Raw genomic sequence first — 18,963 nt, forward strand, 5'->3', positions numbered from 1 at the left:
ATAGAATACTTTTTCTATTCTGTATTATGTTTGCTACAAAAAAAGTAATATATAAGAAAAGTAATGTAAAGTTCCATTTTTAATATTAATCATAATATTTTATATATGTTATAATATGCAACATAATTATTATTATATTATTTAGATTATTAAATTATATTAATCAATTTTGAAATTTTTGTGAATTTATACAGACATTTTTATTTATTTATACATTTTAGTTTTCTTAATTGATAAAAACATAAGTACAGTACCCTTATGCATGCTAGATGCTTACGCATTTTAAAGAGTGGTTAGACATTTGCCATGCAAAGATATATAGATGCTTTTTTGTCTCATTAATTGTTTAAAAATATTAATTTTTATATTTTTTATTCTTATTACATGTATGTATTTTCATTACATAATATTTTGACAAAAAATGTAATCACAGGATTCATTTAAAGTAAAAAGGCAAAACAGTAACGTTGGTGTTTTGTATTATATTGTAAAGCGAATCAGACATACTTGTCTCTCATTCCTGGCTCTATTTAAGGAGCAGAAAACTTACAGGTGTTGCAAGAGAGCTGTTTGGCAATCCAACACCAAAACTCCATTTACACAATAATTTCACTTTTATCGTATTCATCTTCTTTCGCCGATTCCTCAGGACATGTTTCAGTAACCAAACAACACTTATCTCTCTCTCTTGTACTTTTTCTCTCCTGAAATTCTCTTCAGCTAACTGGAACCATGACAACAGCAGATATTGCTCGAACAGTGGTTGGCATCATAGGTGTCTGCTTCAACTTCAACTGCTTAAACTTCCTTTTATTTGTTCTCTTTTTTCTTTTCTCTTATGAATAATCTTTTTTTCTTAACTTCAGGAAACGTAATTTCTGGTGCCTTGTTTCTCTCCCCAGTGTAAGCTTCATCTTTCTGTCTTACCTTTTTATTATATACACGAAAGGAACTGATCATGCAAATTGATGATTTTTTAATGCTGATAAATAAATCAAAATTGTGTTTTATTATTAGTCTTTCCAAAACATGCAGTGGTTGCCTGTGAAATATAATTATGGAGTTTTGTTTTTTTAATACATGAATTCTGTACTTAATATGGGCTGAAATCGCACTGTGCCATTTTTTCATTGTTCAAATTCTGAAAACAGTAATAGTGCTATTTAATTACGTAACCTTTTTATTTTTAATGAATAATACTACCCTGCGTTTCTTTCTTTTTTAAATTATTAAAATGATAAACACAAATCTTTTTTATATTATTCACCGTTAATGTTTTTATAATTAAGGTAATCCAATTGCACCGACTAGAGTTGCAATCCCGAGGCTGACCATACTCACACATGATTGAGTTATAACATGAAAATAGCATACCAGAAAGTAAGACCATAATCGATACTTTACAAAGATTCCCCGTATTTCCTTTCAAGGAAAATTTGTTCCTTTTAGATAATATATTTTTTATTAACGTTTTCATTTCCATTTTTATTATACATTGAAATTATTTGAAGAGATAAAACTAAAATATTTAATAAGAAATCTATTCAAAATTATATTAAAAATAGAAAATATATTTTAATTCTTAAAAAAAAGAAATCGATGTTATATTACGTAGGAACAAAAGTAGGTATTAATACATCTAGATGAAAAACATCAAAAGTTAGTTACAATGATCATACTATAATTAATAAAGTAATATATTTATATATCGTCAAGTATATATATATATATATTAGAAAACAAAGATTTTGTTCCCATTTAAATATTACCTAATGATGTATATTTATATTTATCACTTTTTATAAGTCAAAAAAGACATTGTTCGCGAACTATTAATTTGTTTTTATATTATTTTAAAGGATTTCTTAAACGAAAGTGTCTTATTCTATCTCTATCTGTGTCTCTTGTTTTTATTTAATTGTTTTGAAAAGAAAATTACTTGTTCAACCTCAACAAAAATAAACAAAGTATGTGTTTTTATTCCCTCTTTCTAAAAACAAATAGATATTTAACCTTATTGTATGCACTATCTATGTGAACCAAATAATTTTGGCTCCATTAAAACATATCCTACAATCATATTATTAGTACGAAATTCCAAGCTATTTTATTGATGATAATCTTGTACAAATTGAGACAGGCCAACTTTTATCGAAATATGGAAGAAGCGATCAGTGGAGCAGTTCTCAGCAATCCCATACCTAGCTATGGTGGTGAACTGCATGGTTTGGACTCTCTACGGTCTACCCATGGTGCACCCTCACAGCATTCTGGTGGTAACCATTAATGGCTCTGGTTCTGTTCTTGCACTCATATTCATCGCACTCTTTTTGATCTACTCCGACGGAAAAAAGAGGCTCAAGGTTATCCTCTGCCTTTTGTTGGAACTTCTCTTCATTGCTGCTCTCACCTTTGTCACATTAACTCAAGTTCACACCTTCAAGAAACGCTCTGAAATTGTGGGAACAGTTTGCATTCTCTTCAATATCATGATGTATGCTTCACCCTTATCTGTCATGGTAATTTTCTTTCTATCTCTTCTTTTCAGTTTTTCCACAAACTAGTCAAATTTTTAGTTTAAATTACCAATTTATCTAAAAAAATTTCAAATTAAGAAAATAGACAAGTCGTGGGACTTATACGACTTCAAACCCGTTCCTGCACGACTGCACGATTTCATCCTAACGTCGTAGTAGAGGTGAAGTCGTATACTCCAAAATCGTTTTGGGGTGCACAACCTCACCTCTCATCCTGTTGTCAGGGTGAACACGACTTCTTCATTTGAAGTTATATGAATTCCCACCACTTATTTATTTTTGTAATTTGAAATTTTTTGCGTATACAAATAATTTATACTATAAATTTGTCTAGTTTTGTGCAAAAACTCTTCTTTTCCATGCATTACCATGTTACTTATAGTATCAATATTACATGATTGATTGTGTTCACTGCAGAAACTGGTGATCAAGACCAAGAGTGTGGAGTATATGCCCTTTTTCATCTCTCTCGCATCTTTTGGGAATGGCGTGGCTTGGACCACTTATGCTCTCATCCGTTTCGACCCATTCATCACTGTACATATAAATTATTTTTATTAATTTTAATTTTTAAAATTATCGTTTTAAATGAAATGAATAATAAATTCTTGGTATTATTCTTTGATTTTTAGATACCAAATGGGTTAGGGACATTGCTTGCGGTGGCTCAGCTGGTTTTGTATGCCACCTATTACAAGTCCACTCAGAGACAGATAGCAGCAAGAAATGCCACAAAAGAGGTGAATTTGTCACATGTTGTGGTGGGTAATGCTACCCAACCATCATCCAAGCCAAATCACTGATCATTGTTATTAATTTTGTACTCTCTGTTCTCTCCAATAAGAGATTTCCTCTGATGCAAGTTATTTCAACGTTTCTTAACAACGCTTATATATGAGTTTAAAATAGGATCCTGTATTTTAACAACTTTTATTAATATGAAAACTTTGTCATCGGCATTTTTAGTTGGGATGGGAGGTCATATAACATGTGTGTGCCAACAATAGATTGCTCGCATTTAGCGCATATAATCCCTAGAATAATGGTAAAGTAATATATGTTTATATTTATTTAACACATGCTATAAAGATAAAATGATTATAAAATAATAAAATTTTGTACTTTTAGAAAAGAAAAAAGAATAAAAAGAAAAGAGTATCAAATAAAGGTAAAGAAATTATTAAAATATCATTTTTCTAATTTCTATTGACTTAAATTCTTAAAAATCCAATAACACTACGTGACACATTGTATGTGTTTCTTCTAAATAAATTGTTTATTTGCGTTTCTTATCCAGACTATCTAAAAGTAATTCGCTCATTTGGATCTAATTAATTTAAAAGTAGTTTTCTTATTTGTGTTTTTTCTTTGCTTCAACGTAGTTCAAAGTCATTTTATGTTCAACCAGCTTATACTTAAAAATTATAAATAATAAAATTATAAATATTACTTATTTTAAGAAATAGACTATAAAATCTATTATCTCTACTAGTTTAATTAAATAGAAATAAAGTTATTAAAATTTTACGCCTTAATATTTTAGACAAGAAAAAATTACAAAACAAAAAATTTCTTATGGTGGTGGCAAGCTGGTCCACAAACGCGGGCTAAATGTTATGTGAGGCCAAAATAAGACACACTAGTGCTCATTGTCATTCCTACTTTAAAAAAAAAATTATCGACGAATCAAAAACTAATTATAATATATATATATATATATATATATATATATATATATATATATATATATTATACAACTAAATCAATTTTAAAATTCTTTTAAAACATTATACTAAAGTTCAATAATAAATTTTGAAAGTTTACTACCAAATGGATTCATATAGTAAATACTAAAGGCTATAATGATTTGCAATTTAACTTAATAAATAATAAGATGACACATAACAAGCACAAAGTTTTAATTGCGCAAGAATAAACATATGTTTCTTATATCTGTTTCAGATTGTGAATATAGTGTAAGAGTTTACAGCACTCATTTTTATCTCGGTAGTCAAACTTAGAATCTGAATTGGCCAATGTGAACATACACAAATAGATAACAATGTGCATCTCTAAATTTATATACATATATTTAACATTTTTAATTCACACTTTCTCTATTCTATATCGACTAAATGTATTTGGAGTTCTATTTTTGTTCTTTTTAATGACATGTCTTAGAAAAAAAAGATAGTTTTAAAATAAATCAACTAACAATAGAAAATGCGAAAAATATGTTAATAAATACATTTCTAGTGGTCCATATATTCTAAGAAGTGATTACATCGAATTTTGTTGGCATTACTATTAAAGGTTTGGAAAGAAAAAATTAATATATAGTTTACTAAAAATGAAGACATAGACCAAGTTGACTACCCTAATCTTATCGCATGCACACATGCAACTTACCCAACTTAACGTTTAAGCGTTGTAGTTTCCTTTATCGTACCAATCTTCTCAGGTTATGGCACTTATAAAACATTACATCATTTGTTCTCTCATTTTCAGACACAACACAACAAACTAAACACACGTTAATTTTTTCAGCAACAACAAACACCTTCATCAAAAATGGCATTCCGGGTGCTCTCTCGAAGAATCCTCAATAACATTCATTGCAGCGCCGCAATGAAGCCCCGGAATACTTGCCATACCTCCCTCTCCACCGCCACCGTGTCGTCGTCCTCTGCGGCGACGACACTAAACTTAGAGGATGTAGAGCAGCTCTTTGGGTCGGTGTCGACGAAACAGTTGCTCCGATCCTCTGCTATACAACATGCAATGGCGGTGGATTGCATGGTGGACTTGGGAATATGGGTGACGAAGTTGAAGGTGTTTGAGAGTGGAATGCTGAGAGATCTCGTGATGACCACCATGCGCCACACGTTATACGCCAACTATTGCGGCGGCGAGGATGCTGCCGCCGCCGGGAGGAGCATACTGGCGCTGAACGATACCGGGCTGCGTAGCATGCTGGCTTATGGGGCGGAAGATGCATTCGACAATGAGGGGTGTGATGAGAATCTTCAAGGGTTCCTTCACAGTGTTGAGTTTACCAAATCCCTTCCACCATCCTCTGTAAGTGCCTTTATTTGTAGGCCTACTGCTACATTGCACTACTATTTTGTAATTTCTTTTATGTATATTTTTCGTTAGTTTTTCTTTGTGCCTTGTAATGTGTAATTTACGGAGGCTGGTTTAATTTTTGATGCGATAGGTGAGCTTTGTTGTTGTGAAAATCACTGCAATATGTCCCATGGTATTGTTAGAAAGACTTAGTGACCTTCTACGATGGCAGAAGAAAGACCCTTCATTCGTTTTGCCATGGAAGCAAGATTCCTTCCCAATTTTTGCAGAATCTAGCCCTTTGTACCACACACAGAAAAGACCAGAGACCCTGACCCCTGAAGAAGAGAGTGATCTTCAACTTGCCAACCAAAGACTCCATAAACTTTGCCAAAAATGTGAGGAAGCTAATGTTCCTTTGTTGGTCGATGCTGAAGACACCACTGTTCAGCCAGCTATTGATTACTTCACATACTCTTCTGCAATCATGCACAACAAGGATGACAAGCCCATTGTGTTTGGAACCGTTCAAACTTACCTGAAAGATGCCAAGGAGAGGTTGTTGCTGACAACAAAGGCAGCAGAAAAAATGGGAGTTCCAATGGGGTTGAAATTGGTGAGGGGTGCTTACATGTCCAGAGAGAGTAAATTGGCCAAGTCTCTCGGATTTGCATCCCCAGTTCACAGTACCATTCAAGACACACACAATTGCTTCAATGATTGCTCATCATTTATGCTCGAGAAAGTTGCCAGTGGACCTGGTTCAGTTGTTCTTGCAACCCACAATATTGAATCTGGTATTACTCAATTTGTAATGACATAAAAGTTAAATTTTTATGAAAATCTTAGTATCCCAATTCAAGTGTTTGAGACTATTGACAATGGTTTGCAGGCAAATTGGCTGTGGGAAAATCACATGAATTGGGAGTTGAAAAGGTGAATCAAAAGCTAGAATTTGCACAGCTATATGGAATGTCAGAGGCACTTTCCTACGGGTTGAGCAATGCAGGGTTTCGGGTTAGCAAGTATATGCCATTCGGGCCAGTAGAAATGACTATGCCCTACCTCATTAGAAGAGCTGAAGAGAACAGAGGGGTCTTGGCTGCTTCAGGTTTTGATAGGCAATTGACTAGGTAAGCTAAATCTTTTATTCATTAGCCTCTTCACCCGTGAAATGAGAAATATTTTCTTTGATGTTACGCTAACAATAATCATAATTTCTTGGTGAACAGAAAGGAGTTGGCAAGGAGACTGAAAGCTTTAGTGTTCTAATTAATGCATGAAGCCGTGTTGCAGGACTCATTGACTTAGTATAAATTAGAATGTTTTTGTAATTTGATGGAACTGTGCATTCAGTGAAGTGAAATATGCATTGTATTGGTACTTTTGTTGGAAATGTAACTAAGCGTTTGTTCATGCAATGATCGTTTGCATAAATTAGGAAAGTATCAAGTTAGAAACTAATTATTTTAGTAATTAATATTTTGATAACTAATATTAAAGACTAATTTAGTGATCAATTCATAACTTAATTATAATTTTTATTTATAATAAATACTATTTTAAATATTAATAATTTTTAATTCATAAATTTATGTTTAAATTGGTTACAATAGTAATATTTTGTCTTTAAAATTTGGTTATAGTTTAGACTTTTTTTTTCTAGTGTTAGTTAATATAAATTTTAAGAAAACTAACATATAAAACATTATATATAAGAAAATCAACTTTCTCAATATAGCTTTAAATCAAGTTGGACTATTAATTTAATTTTAATACAAAAGATTTCTCACTGAAGGTATAACTAATTTTAAAATTTCCTTAAATTTAAATATTTTAATAGAATATTTATTAAATTGTTTCCCCGTGAACACATGAATTTTTTATATTTATGCATTAAGCTTTTTGAAGTTTAATTTTTTAATCAACGGATTGAGTGATTATTATATTATCTCATATCACAGTTTTGCTTATTTGTCTTCAGTTATCACAAAAATAAATTTTTGTGCTTCATATAAAATAATATTACTATTAATATAAAATTACAAAACTAAAAGTAACTTTTTTTTAATAAAAAACTTATTGGATAATATGGAAGTCATTGAGACCAGATGTATTATTTTACATTATCCACAATGTTCTTTTTTTATTAACACCAATTTTTACGTAATACTTGAATAAAGACAAATATAATTAACTTTTGAATAAAAATGGTCGTATTGAATAAATTTACAGAAATGATGGGCGAAAAATAAACTACTAATTTTAATTTTAATTATTATACAATTTAGGATTAATATATTTTTGAAGAGTAAAATAGATGTTAGAGTGGTGCTCCTTGTACTTTACTTATTTCACCTGCACCTCCCATTTTATGCTTTTACACTTTATTTATTAAAATCAAATAAAAATTAATGATGAGTTAATTATTTTTTAACAAAATTATATCCAAAATAAATTATATTATATATATGGTTTATAAAAGCAAACAAATATAAAAAGAAAAACATATAATTACATAATAATAAATATCAAAACAAATAATAATTAATAAAAAAATTAAATATTAATAATAATTAGTTAATAAATAATACTTAAATAAGTACGAATTATAACAATAACATTAAAAATTAAAAAAAAAACATAATAAGTGAAAAATTAAAATTTATGCATAACAAAAATCATTTAAATAAATAAATAATTTCAACATTTATCCTCTGTGTTCCCGCGCTCCAACTCCGCGAATTCATCCGATGAAAGATTGAAGGGGGTTAGGGTCTTTAGAGAGCAAAGAGTGAAGAACACCGTCATTTCCCTCTACTTGCTCTGCATCTAAGTTCAGCTCCATCAGCGTGAATGGGGGACTCGAAACGCTGGACGGTGACCTACACAAAACACATTAAGCAGAAACGCAAGGTGTATCAAGATGGATTCCTAGAGTTCCACACTTCCACCAGCAAGGTATTGTATCCACTCTTTCTCCGCAAATTATCCAAAGTTTTCGAAATCAGTTTTTGACGGGATATATAATCTGTTCTGCTCAATCGCTGTGCAGGTTTCTCTGTACGATGAGTGCGAGAAATTGTTGGAGTGTCGACTCTTGAAAAACGATGAAACTGTAATTTCTGGTGAGTCGTTAGTTTTCAACGGTTACCTTGTGGAAATAGGCGATCAGGAGGGAGACAAAAAGCCTGAATGTGATTTGAATGTTGATAGGAGAAGCAGGAGTTTTTCAAGATTCAGGACTCCTGGTTTGATTTCTCTGATATACATTATTTTTCTTGTGAAGCATTTCACGTCCTCAATCTTATTTGCTGCTTATGTGTTTGTTTACGAGACTGTTCAAAACATACAAGAATGAATGAGAAGGAGAACGTCGGACGTGTGCGGAGACCTCTCAGTCCGTCACAAAAAGTTATCAGAGGTTAGTGACTTAATTTTCCAGGTTTTTGGCATCTAAGACTTTGTGAGTGTATGGTTATGCCCATAGAGTATGCTTTTAAATTTAAACTTAAACTATTTGAAAGTTCAACTGTCATAATTTGGCTTCTATATTGTAAAGGAATAGATGAAGCATTTATTCATCATTCCTATAATTATCAAGTCTCATTTTGTGTGCTTCTGCTTATTCAATGTCGTGCCATTGATCTAGAGCGCTACAACGTACAAGTAATGTTGACAGTTTATTTGCTGTAGTTGTTTGAATGTTTTGCACTACGGTGTAGTTGGTTATGTATTGTAGTCGTAAAAATTGCAGAATTTAAGAGGAGAGAACTGGTTAAGTATGGATCACCAAAGATCAGTCAGCAGGCACAAAATCCTAGTATTGAAGGTTAGTGTCATTTAGTAAAACTTTAATTTAAATGCTGGGCTCATTCTGCGTTGCTTCTTTCAATTTATTGTCCTTGTGTAGAACATGGTAATGCAGCTTTTCCAAAGCTGTGATACAAAGTCAACCTGCCACTGATGGCAGGACATTATAATTTTGTGTAAGCAACTTCCATTTTTTTAATCTTCTAAATATGTTATAATTTTCAATTTCCAATTAGAGTGGCATGTTTTATACACCACACAAGTGACTCAAAAGGCAAAGAAGTACCATGATGGTTTTTTACGATTAGTTCTTCGTGGATCCTGTGGGGCACAGGTGAGTTTTAGACATATTTCATTTATCAAAAACTCAAATTATGTTCTTCTGAGCGTATGATTGGTCAGGTCATTTTAATAGATGCGCTTTCTAGCCCATTTTATTCGTTTTCGTTCTGATAATATGATTTTTAGCAATTAATTCCCCCCAATCCCCCCTCCCTCCCCCCTTTCCGCATTGCATAAGATTTTGATTACAATTAATAAGTCAATCAAAGTACACAAAATATTCCTATGAGTAGCCTCGTATTAGTTATTGTCAAGATTCAATGAAGGACACATGAATGGAGCAATTATTGAATGAACACAGTTTCCACAGGAAAAAGGCACAGCTAACAAAAACTCAGATGATACGAAAATATCTTTAACACAAGTGCACAACAGGCTTTATTATTATTTTAATATATCTTAACCTTATGAGTTATTGTCCCTAAACCTTCTGCTCATGTAAGAATTGTTTTAATGAATGCTTAATACCTCTTTCTGTGAATATATTTCAGATTACGCTGTTTGACACAAGTAAGAAAGTCTTAGATAGCAGATTCCTGAAGAAAGATGATGTAATAAAACCCGGCGAATCAATTGCGTTTGATTCATATTTGATTGACATTGGTGAGCATCAAGGTGGTTGCTCACCAGATTCCAAAGTTCCTGGAGACAAATTTACTAATGTTGAGGGAACGCAGACGGACATACAGAAAACTTATCTCCAAACTGATACCCATGTAACTGTTGAAAAAAGGGGTAAGCACAAAATTATTGTGATACGAAAAGGTTACATACGGCCTGTTGTTTTTTGGCACTCGGTTACTTTTCCTGTTTATTTATTTATTTATTTATTAATATTGGATGCTTATAGATAAATGTTATTATTATATCTGTTTTAAAATTGAAGGAAGAAAAGGTAAAAGAGAAAGAGGGAGATGTAGAATCTACAGTCTGTACATGCCAATGCTTCACATGATGTGCTCTAATGAGCTGATACTTATTTTCTAATCAAATCACAATGATGAATGCAACTATTCTATTTAGTCGACCATGTTGATCTAATATAGTGTATAACTGAATATACAGTGCATAATTTATGCTTTCGATTAACAGAACAGGAAATTGTAAGAAAAGCAAATCTATATTTAATATAGAGTTGTAAGAATTCATAAGCTCTGACGTGAGGGACGCCATTCACATGTATATATGCCTGACAACTATTACATATATCATTTTCTATCAATTCACTCAAAACAGTTAGAGAATCGCGAGCTCATCCTTTCTTGAATAATATGACCAATTTCATCCAGAGTCCCTTTTGTCAGAGGTTGCATTTGTTTTCTGTTTTGATTATCGTCATTGTTTTGACCTTCATTAAGTTTTCACTTTCATCTAGTTTTCACTTGTAGATATCTTTCCTTTCAATTTAGCATGGCGGGTCCTGTACACTACCGAGTTAACTAAAAAAGCCAAGAAGTACCATGATGGTTTTTTACACATTGAACTTTGTGGATCATATGGAAAGCAGGTTAATTTTCGGCTTTTCACGCATGCTACAATTTTATTTTTTACCTTTTCAATCTGTCCTTTGTGCATCTCTTTTACTTTGAAACTGAATCCTTGGATGATCTTCTGTAGAGTTTATTTGGTTTTTTATTCCTATGAGTTCTTATTATTTGAATGAGCTTAATTGCCAAAATTTTTATATTAGTTTGCATGTTGACGTGGTAAAGGCTTAAAATTAAGCGCTTAACTAAGCTGTTCACTTAAATACACCCTTACTTTATATATGTGTGACAGAGTTACATGATTGATTATGCTTTCTGTAATTCGATGTTCTCTTTTCAGGTTGTTCTATATGATTTGAACAAAAGACCTTTACAACGCCGGTTCCTAAAGAAAGATGAAATTATAATGACAGGTGAATCGGTGTATTTTGATGGACATTTTGTTGAAGTAGGAGAACCTGAAGGAAGTCATGACTCTCCGGCGAAGTTAAGTGAAGGAGGGAATGGTGATAATGTTGAGAGGAGAGGACATGGGCAAAATGGCTACCGCAAGGTCAATCCATCTTCTGCTAAAGGTTATTCCTTGACTAATTAAAATATATCTGGTCTTAATTTTTATGAATGTACGACTTCCATTTATATCAGAAGTTTATTTCAAAATTTAAATGTAGAATAGTAATGATTCAGGAGCAGAGAAGAAATTCTGTTTTGCTTATATGCGTGTTTGGATGAATAACAACTTACTGCAACAAAATCTTTTTTTAATGTCAAGAAGCTTATTGAAATAAGAGTTGAAGGAGTTTACGGGAGTGGTAAGCTATTTTCATAAAGGTCTGATAAATTCCACTTAAGTTCTTCCTAAGCCCTTTATAAAGGGAAAAGCGTGGTAAATACAAACCTTAAAATAAGTAAAATTGTAAGACAAAAGAGAAGCTAGGAATGGGGAAATAATTGAGAATGAATGACGACAAAAGTCCATAAACAGACTCCTGGAAAGTAAGCAGAAAGTATGTCTGGAATGAGCTGTCGTTTCTCTTTCTCAAAAGTTTATGGTTATGCCGTGCAGGAAAACCTCCGAGTGAACTCTGTCTGGGGAAAGGATCTGGATTGGATTGTCTGGTTACCGAACGAGAAGATATAAAACCAAACAGGATAACCCCACCAATCAAGCCTTTACGTGATGGTTAGTACTTATTAATTGCCTGCAGTCTTTAGTCTTAACACTCATCTTTATGTTTCATTTGCATCACTTTTTCCTTCCGTTTTCAATAGGAAGCTGGTACAGTTTTATTGATTTGCAAGCATTCTGTACAATAGTGATAATTGTTTTCTTCATAAATATGAATATGTTGATTCTTTTTATTCATTTGCATGCAATTTGTAGGATAGTGATAACGGCTTTCTTCATAAATGTGAAGATCCGACATTAGGATTAAGTTGATTCATGATTTCTAATACAAACGACGACTTTCAAATCATCTAATGTACTTGATTGATACTTTTTTCCATCTCTGTATAGTAGAATCGGCATCCGTAACTTTGAATTATGGGAACAAATAGAGGGAACAGATAAGTAGTTAATATTATTGTGTGGACTTTGTAAAATAGATAAGAGGTCCTATTGATATCTGTAAAACTGAATGGCCACTAGAAACCCTGTCATGACAGAGCCTAGGATGCGACGTGTGTTTGCTGATTTTAATATACTATTTCATCATTTCTACTTTGCAACTGATTTCTGCTACTTTGCAGCCGATCAAATACTGGCCATTTTACAGAATCCTAACCTGAAGCCTCGGGAGAGTTATGTAACAGGTTAGCCACGTAACCCAACTAGGTACAGAGGTCCCTTATGGTCTGATGATGACGTGATTATATGGGATTTCTATAGGAGGCCAATCGCCCAATGGGGGTCAAAATATTGGGGACAACGTATCAGCTACTGTTGCTAAATCCTGTCAAAATTTCGGGGATAAGGAATCAGCTGCGGCTGCGAAGTCATGTCAAAATATTGGGGATAAGGAATCAGCTGCGACGAAATCCCTTGATATTACATTGTCTGGAGGTCAGTTTAGAATTGGTGGGCTTACTGGATTTCTAGCACAATAATTGTGATTTTCGGAGATATTTCTCAGCAGCTGTTCCTTGTTATGCTTGTTGAGATTGAGATATTTGTAATTCTTGGTTGTGGGGTTTTGCAGCAGCATGTAGCGGTGACAGTTTCCAATCTACCGAGAATGTCAAATTGTCCCACCAGGTATAGTCTCCCATTTTGTTTGCATTTTCTGAAAGTGACTTGTATTTCGTAAGTTAGTCTTTTGATGATTAGATATCATGTAGAGATTACTTGCAGATGATTCTTGGAATGTTTGAAGTGTTAGTGTTGATACACGTATTTCTATGTCACTTCGGGTAGATAAAATTGTTTGCATTGGAAATATATCTCCACTACATTCTTAGAACTTGAATCAATCAATGAATATCGTTGATGCACGGGGTTAGGAGTTCTAAAAACTATGAAGAGGCACTTGCATAGGTCCTATCATCAAAGAGATAAGTATCCACAAGTGAGTGATAATTTGAGTAGGCGTATCTGTTGGGAAGTGAATATTTATGGTTTCTAATAATTCTTCGTGTTATATAACGGAATATATCGTATAGGGGTTTGTAAGATTTTAAAATAATACACTGTTGGGGGTTGGTTCTATAAGTTCATTGTATTATATTATTTTGTATGATGTGTTATGTTTGTATTTTCATAGACTATTCTTTGCCCGCATTTTTTTTCTAGGTTGGTATTTTTTGTACTATATATTTGAAAATTTATGATTAAATGAATTTGATTTCATTGCATTAAGACGGAATACTTGTGCAAGGTACATCGATTTTAGAACATAGAATATATCTCCATTCTACGTTGAGACTATAATTCTTTAATTCACGGGATTTCCGTAATCAGTCAAAACTGTGCTAACTAGAACATATTACTCGAAATTTCCTGAAATATAACACGGTTGGACTTTTCATATTAGAGAAATCTTCATCTGTCTCAAATTTTGTCTTTTCAATATGTAGCCCTCTCAGAAGGATGCCCAGACAAATACGAATGAGAAGGATTCTGGTTATCAATCTTGCTTCATTACCAATGAAGAAAAGAGTGATGAGGAGTTTTCGTGTGAAAGGGAAACAATCCCAAGTTTTGAACTTGGATTTTAACCGGTAATGCATCTTGAAGGCATGCTATGCTTAATGTCCGCATTACTTCAGGTAAGTCGTAGACATCTATATTCTTGCTGCAACCCTCGGGTAGTTGGGTATGTCTTTTACTAAGGAAAGTATTGAGTATGTCATGTTGGGTCTATTGCATGCATTATTATTATTTTCACATGTCATGTTATATATCTCCTGTTTTTTTATCCTGGACATATTAGCTTTGTTATCTATGTAGTATATTCATTGCAAAAGTTCAATCTGACGAATGTGTTGAATGAAACCGAGTTCAAATGAGAAATTTTTAGATTCACAACAAAATTATTTTAAAGGTTGAAGTTAAAGCAAAGATTCCAACTACACTTATATAATTCAAATATTATATATATTGATGAAAACATGTATACTATACTATGATAAAAAAAAATTGTTATCTTAACCATTATAAAAGTAAATTTAAGTAATTTTTACACTTTTATTGTAAGTTACTTTTATTTTTTATAAATTTTTTATTATAAATAATTATTTTAATTTAAAAGAATAGTTAAGTTTTAGAAGAAAATAAATATCGATTTTGGTTTAAAGTTGCCTTACAAATTAAACGAAATCAGTTAAAAATAAGCAAAAGGTTTTAAAAAGCTAAAAATAGGGAAAGACAAAATTAAGTGATTCTATATTTTATAATTTTACTTTAATTACTATATTTAATTATTATTTTATTATGAAAAAGGATCCCTATGTATATTATTATTTTAATATATACTATTCAGTTGTATATAAATTCTAATACGCTTTTAAATTACAAATACAATGTTTATTCAGATTGTAATTTCATGGAATGGGTCAGATAGAACGGAACAAAAAGATGAACATGAAACAAAAGGAAGTTTTCGTAGTGGAGCATAAATGAAAAAAATTACGTTAATTGGATACTTTTTTTTCATACAAATTACCATGTATAATAATTGTTTATTGGGATAATGGATTATTTTAAATAGTGAAAATAATATTTTTAATTACATTTATTTATTTTATTTCAATGAGACAAATGTTAGTTTATCACATATAAAAATGGAATCAATTATTTTACGCTTTACCCAACTTATTATTATATTGTACTTTTAATTTCTTTTATAATATTATATATATATATATATATATATATATATATATATATATATATATATTAGGATTATAAAATAGATAATTTGATAAGAATTAGAAGGATTTTACATATTTTTGGTAATGATATTAAGCTCGCACTCCAACTTAAGATATAATATAATCAAATAAAGATTTTGCAGTAAGAAAAAGATATAATATAATCAATTATTTTAGCACAATATTTTAATTGTACATAAAAAATGAATACACAATTTATACATTTAATTTTTAATTTATTTCTGAACTCAACTAATGAATAATTAATGAAAAATATTTATTAATTGTTTTAAGAGATTGAAAACATGATTCCGTTTTCATTATTTTAACCGTTTTAAATTGTAAAAAGGACATACAAATAATAAGTTGTACATGTTAAAAATTTAAGTAATAAGAATGATTATGATTAAAAAAATTTAAATTTAGAAAACAATAACGATTAAAATTATTTTATTGATACCAATATTGTCATACTCCTGATTTTTATATAACTTAAGTAACTAAAAAGAATTAAATACGTTTTTTATTTGATAAGAAAGTGTAATTTTTAAAAATAATTTAAATACGAAAAACATATTTAATCATTTAAAAAGAGATCATTATTACTATTTAAAAAAAAAACTTGAGTAGAGAATGAGAGAAAAGAAAAGAAAAAGCTTCATAAACCCGACTTCTAACCTGCGCTTGTGTGCGCTGAGTTCGCCTTATCTGCATAGGATAGAACAGCTTCATCTGCAAAGTCCTCTCATCTTAGCAGGGCAAAACAATGGCTTCGTCTGCCTTCACTTCGGTTCCTCTCTCTTCTTCTTCTCTCAATGTTCCTCATTCTTCTTCCAAACTCCCTTCCAATTTTCTATCTTCTCCCGTTGGCGCATTCTCTCGTGGTCCCAAATTTCTCTTTGCAGAACCAAGATACCATTTTCACCCAAAGGGAAACGCTTCTAAATTTTCCATTGCTGCCCAAACCCTAGACTTCTCCGATTCGTTCTTCGAAGGGGGTTTCGGCTCCGAAGACGACCCCAATTCACCAGGCGGAACCGGGTTCACGGCCGTCGAGGAAAAGGAGGAGCCCCCTTGCCCACCCGGCCTTCGACAGTACGAGACAATGATGGTTTTGAGGCCCGACATGACCGAGGATGAACGACTTGCACTCACCCAGAAGTACGAGGAGGTTAAATTCTGTGACTTTTACTTGGTTTTCATACTTAAGCTGAGATGGATTAAAATAATCAAATTGAATTTTAGTATATGGAATAGTTAGGTCTACAATTTGTTTTTGTTTCGTGTGCCGAGACTCTGTTTCTGTTTGTGATTGGGAAATTGCACCGGGTTTTGATTGTGCTGAACGATTTATATTTTTCATTGAGGGGGAGGACTGCAGCAGTGACAGTCTCTCTGTATCTGCTCAGTGAATTTCTATGATGTTGTTTTTGGTTATTCATTGGGGTGAAATGCATTGTGTGGTTGCTCTTTGATGCATAGCTGTTAGAATCTTAAGTTCGTGATTTTTCAATTAGTATTTTAAACGATGTACAGTTTCGTATGGTAGATACAAATCACACTATTCAACTCTACATTTTGTTTTAGTTTTCTTTCACCAGTTCTTGAGAAAGAATTTGAAAAGTCATATAAGCTTAATGAAAAGGAACTGAAGGAACATTTCTCCTCTTATCCTATTTGATCATTTCACTACTTCATTGCATGCACTCTTTTAGCTATATTTTATTGCTTCAATTCCAGATTTCTTAAATAGAGGTTTTACAAACTCAGATATAAGTAATAATTTTGTTTATGAGCCTTGTGATTAAGTGGTTTTCTATATTTAGTTTGAAATTATCGTACTGCCCGCTTTATATCATCTCTGTGAAATATGTTTGAAAACTATATTTTTCACTGACTCCTATGGTTTGACACAAATTATGATTCATTATTTGAATCTCAATTTGATTACCTTGGTTTGATTAACTTGATGTTTGATAAGTGTGTTGTTGTGGTTTATGCGTTATTGGAGGTGACAGTCCCCTGGCAATTTAAGTAGTAATAATAATAATTAATAGTGGACTCAAACGGCAATGTTTGCTGATCTGAAATGCTGATGAATTTGTAGTGGTGTTGTTGAAGTGTGTGAACTAGATTTTTTACTCTAACTCCAATGATTTTCCTTCTTGCAGATTCTTGTTGCTGGAGGTGGCATGTATGTAGAGGTTTTTAACAGAGGAGTTATTCCTCTAGCATATGGGATCAAGAAGAAAAACAAAGCTGGGGAGACCAACACTTATTTGGATGGCATCTACCTGCTGTTCACCTACTTCACCAAGCCTGAATCCGTAAAGCCTCTCGAGGACACAGTGTTAACGGATGATAATGTTATCCGATCAATGAGTTCCAAAGTTAGGAAGAGGAAATATTAGTTTCTTTTCAGGTCTCAGGTAGCTCCTTCAAAAAGATGGTTCACAAAAAGTAATGTTGTATTTATTATTATTGTTTTTCCTTTTTCAGTGTCATTTGGATTCAAGTATTTTTGTAACATGATTTAAAGAGAGATGTAGGTGCTATCTATCACTTGCAGTCTGCAAAATTACCATGCTCAATGCAGTTTGCTATATGTTGACAATTAATTTGTAAATTCTTTTTCTAACAAGTCTACAATCTTATATGGAACTAATAAATTTTGACATTACCTGTTTAGACATACAGTTCATTTACTTGAATATCTTAAAAAAAAAAACAGGTCTGAGTGTTACTGAAACATTTAAGAAATATGTAATATTTAAACTAAATGTGAATATTCAAGTTTAAAAAATCGTGAGTAACTTTATTTTAAAAAGATCACAAGCTAAGGAAAAATATTATTAAAACAATTTTTAATTAGTTAAATTTATATAATAATAAAATAATGTGAATATCACCCTTTGTTTAAGGGTTCTTTTAAGAAACCTTAATTAACAATAGAAGATGTATTAAAGTCTACTGGTAGCAGCATTCAAAGAAATAGAATTGGAGTTTGAGATTTAGACGTTTTAATTTGGAGAAAAACATTTTTCTATTATTGTTTTATTCGATTTAAATAGGATATATTCAGTAGAGACTATTTATTGTCTACACTTCTTTCTTGAAAGCAAATATAATTGGATATTCATTCAAAATCAAGGCTAGCATAAAACGTAGATGTCCTAGGAAGAGAGCAAGTAACTTGGTTGACAAGTAAATTTTACAACTTGCAAAAGCAAAGTGGAATTCAGATAAACATTGTGTGTTGCTATAGATGCAAGCCATGATAAACAGATTTGCAATCAATCTCAAAAATATAATTACTATGTGCTTTGTGGTCAAAATCTTCTTTCCAA

General features: G+C 31.8%; 4 protein-coding genes across 8 annotated transcripts; all 4 read left to right on the top strand.

Moving 5' to 3' along the window:
* Positions 1-552: 552 nt before the first annotated feature.
* LOC124824185 (bidirectional sugar transporter SWEET4-like) lies at positions 553-3,509 on the top strand. Its single transcript, XM_047296567.2, has 5 exons — positions 553-775; positions 867-903; positions 2,141-2,519; positions 2,955-3,074; positions 3,170-3,509. Exons 1-5 carry the CDS (start codon positions 733-735, stop codon positions 3,338-3,340), a joined length of 750 nt encoding a protein of 249 aa, XP_047152523.1. The 5' UTR covers positions 553-732; the 3' UTR covers positions 3,341-3,509.
* Positions 3,510-5,071: 1,562 nt separating this feature from the next.
* On the top strand, positions 5,072-6,875 carry LOC124824188 (proline dehydrogenase 2, mitochondrial-like). The gene is made up of 4 exons (XM_047296572.2): positions 5,072-5,615; positions 5,755-6,400; positions 6,496-6,736; positions 6,836-6,875. Exons 1-4 carry the CDS (start codon positions 5,109-5,111, stop codon positions 6,873-6,875), a joined length of 1,434 nt encoding a protein of 477 aa, XP_047152528.1. The 5' UTR covers positions 5,072-5,108.
* Positions 6,876-8,343: 1,468 nt separating this feature from the next.
* LOC124824225 (DDE family endonuclease) lies at positions 8,344-15,544 on the top strand. 5 transcript variants are annotated; one of them, XM_088103180.1, is made up of 13 exons: positions 8,344-8,564; positions 8,659-8,854; positions 8,941-9,027; positions 9,361-9,435; positions 9,653-9,750; positions 10,250-10,493; positions 11,168-11,265; positions 11,586-11,820; positions 12,312-12,428; positions 12,998-13,060; positions 13,137-13,310; positions 13,450-13,502; positions 14,321-15,544. In XM_088103180.1, the coding sequence occupies exons 1-13, from the start codon at positions 8,460-8,462 to the stop codon at positions 14,459-14,461; spliced, it is 1,686 nt and encodes a 561-aa protein (XP_087959306.1). In that variant the 5' UTR covers positions 8,344-8,459; the 3' UTR covers positions 14,462-15,544. The 5 variants fall into 5 exon arrangements, with proteins under 5 accessions (XP_087959306.1, XP_047152587.1, XP_047152588.1 ...); XM_047296631.2 differs by having other exon boundaries at positions 8,345-8,564; positions 11,147-11,265; XM_047296632.2 differs by having other exon boundaries at positions 8,345-8,564; positions 13,447-13,502.
* A 718-nt stretch (positions 15,545-16,262) lies between these two features.
* LOC124824224 (Translation elongation factor EF1B/ribosomal protein S6 family protein) lies at positions 16,263-18,291 on the top strand. The gene is made up of 2 exons (XM_047296629.2): positions 16,263-16,787; positions 17,788-18,291. Exons 1-2 carry the CDS (start codon positions 16,383-16,385, stop codon positions 18,025-18,027), a joined length of 645 nt encoding a protein of 214 aa, XP_047152585.1. The 5' UTR covers positions 16,263-16,382; the 3' UTR covers positions 18,028-18,291.
* Positions 18,292-18,963: the final 672 nt, after the last annotated feature.

The sequence above is a fragment of the Vigna umbellata genome, chromosome 1, assembly GCF_029865625.1.
Source record: "Vigna umbellata cultivar VRB3 chromosome 1, Vumbellata_1.0, whole genome shotgun sequence".
Taxonomy (NCBI): Eukaryota; Viridiplantae; Streptophyta; class Magnoliopsida; order Fabales; family Fabaceae; genus Vigna; species Vigna umbellata.

Bases quoted from the DNA above. Each gene is read 5' to 3' on its own strand.
- LOC124824185 (XM_047296567.2), top strand. From the start codon at position 733: ATGACAACAGCAGATATTGCTCGAACAGTGGTTGGCATCATAG. The intron at 904-2,140 runs GTAAGCTTCATC...AAATTGAGACAG, and splicing joins GCCTTGTTTCTCTCCCCAGT to GCCAACTTTTATCGAAATAT. The intron at 2,520-2,954 runs GTAATTTTCTTT...TGTTCACTGCAG, and splicing joins CTTCACCCTTATCTGTCATG to AAACTGGTGATCAAGACCAA.
- LOC124824188 (XM_047296572.2), top strand. From the start codon at position 5,109: ATGGCATTCCGGGTGCTCTCTCGAAGAATCCTCAATAACATTCATTGC. The intron at 5,616-5,754 runs GTAAGTGCCTTT...TTGATGCGATAG, and splicing joins AATCCCTTCCACCATCCTCT to GTGAGCTTTGTTGTTGTGAA. The intron at 6,737-6,835 runs GTAAGCTAAATC...CTTGGTGAACAG, and splicing joins TTTGATAGGCAATTGACTAG to AAAGGAGTTGGCAAGGAGAC.
- LOC124824224 (XM_047296629.2), top strand. From the start codon at position 16,383: ATGGCTTCGTCTGCCTTCACTTCGGTTCCTCTCTCTTCTTCTTCTCTC. The intron at 16,788-17,787 runs GTTAAATTCTGT...TCCTTCTTGCAG, and splicing joins TCACCCAGAAGTACGAGGAG to ATTCTTGTTGCTGGAGGTGG.
- LOC124824225 (XM_047296630.2), top strand. From the start codon at position 8,460: ATGGGGGACTCGAAACGCTGGACGGTGACCTACACAAAACACATTAAG. The intron at 9,436-9,652 runs GTTAGTGTCATT...ATTTCCAATTAG, and splicing joins ACAAAATCCTAGTATTGAAG to AGTGGCATGTTTTATACACC. The intron at 10,494-11,146 runs GTAAGCACAAAA...TTTCACTTGTAG, and splicing joins TGTAACTGTTGAAAAAAGGG to ATATCTTTCCTTTCAATTTA.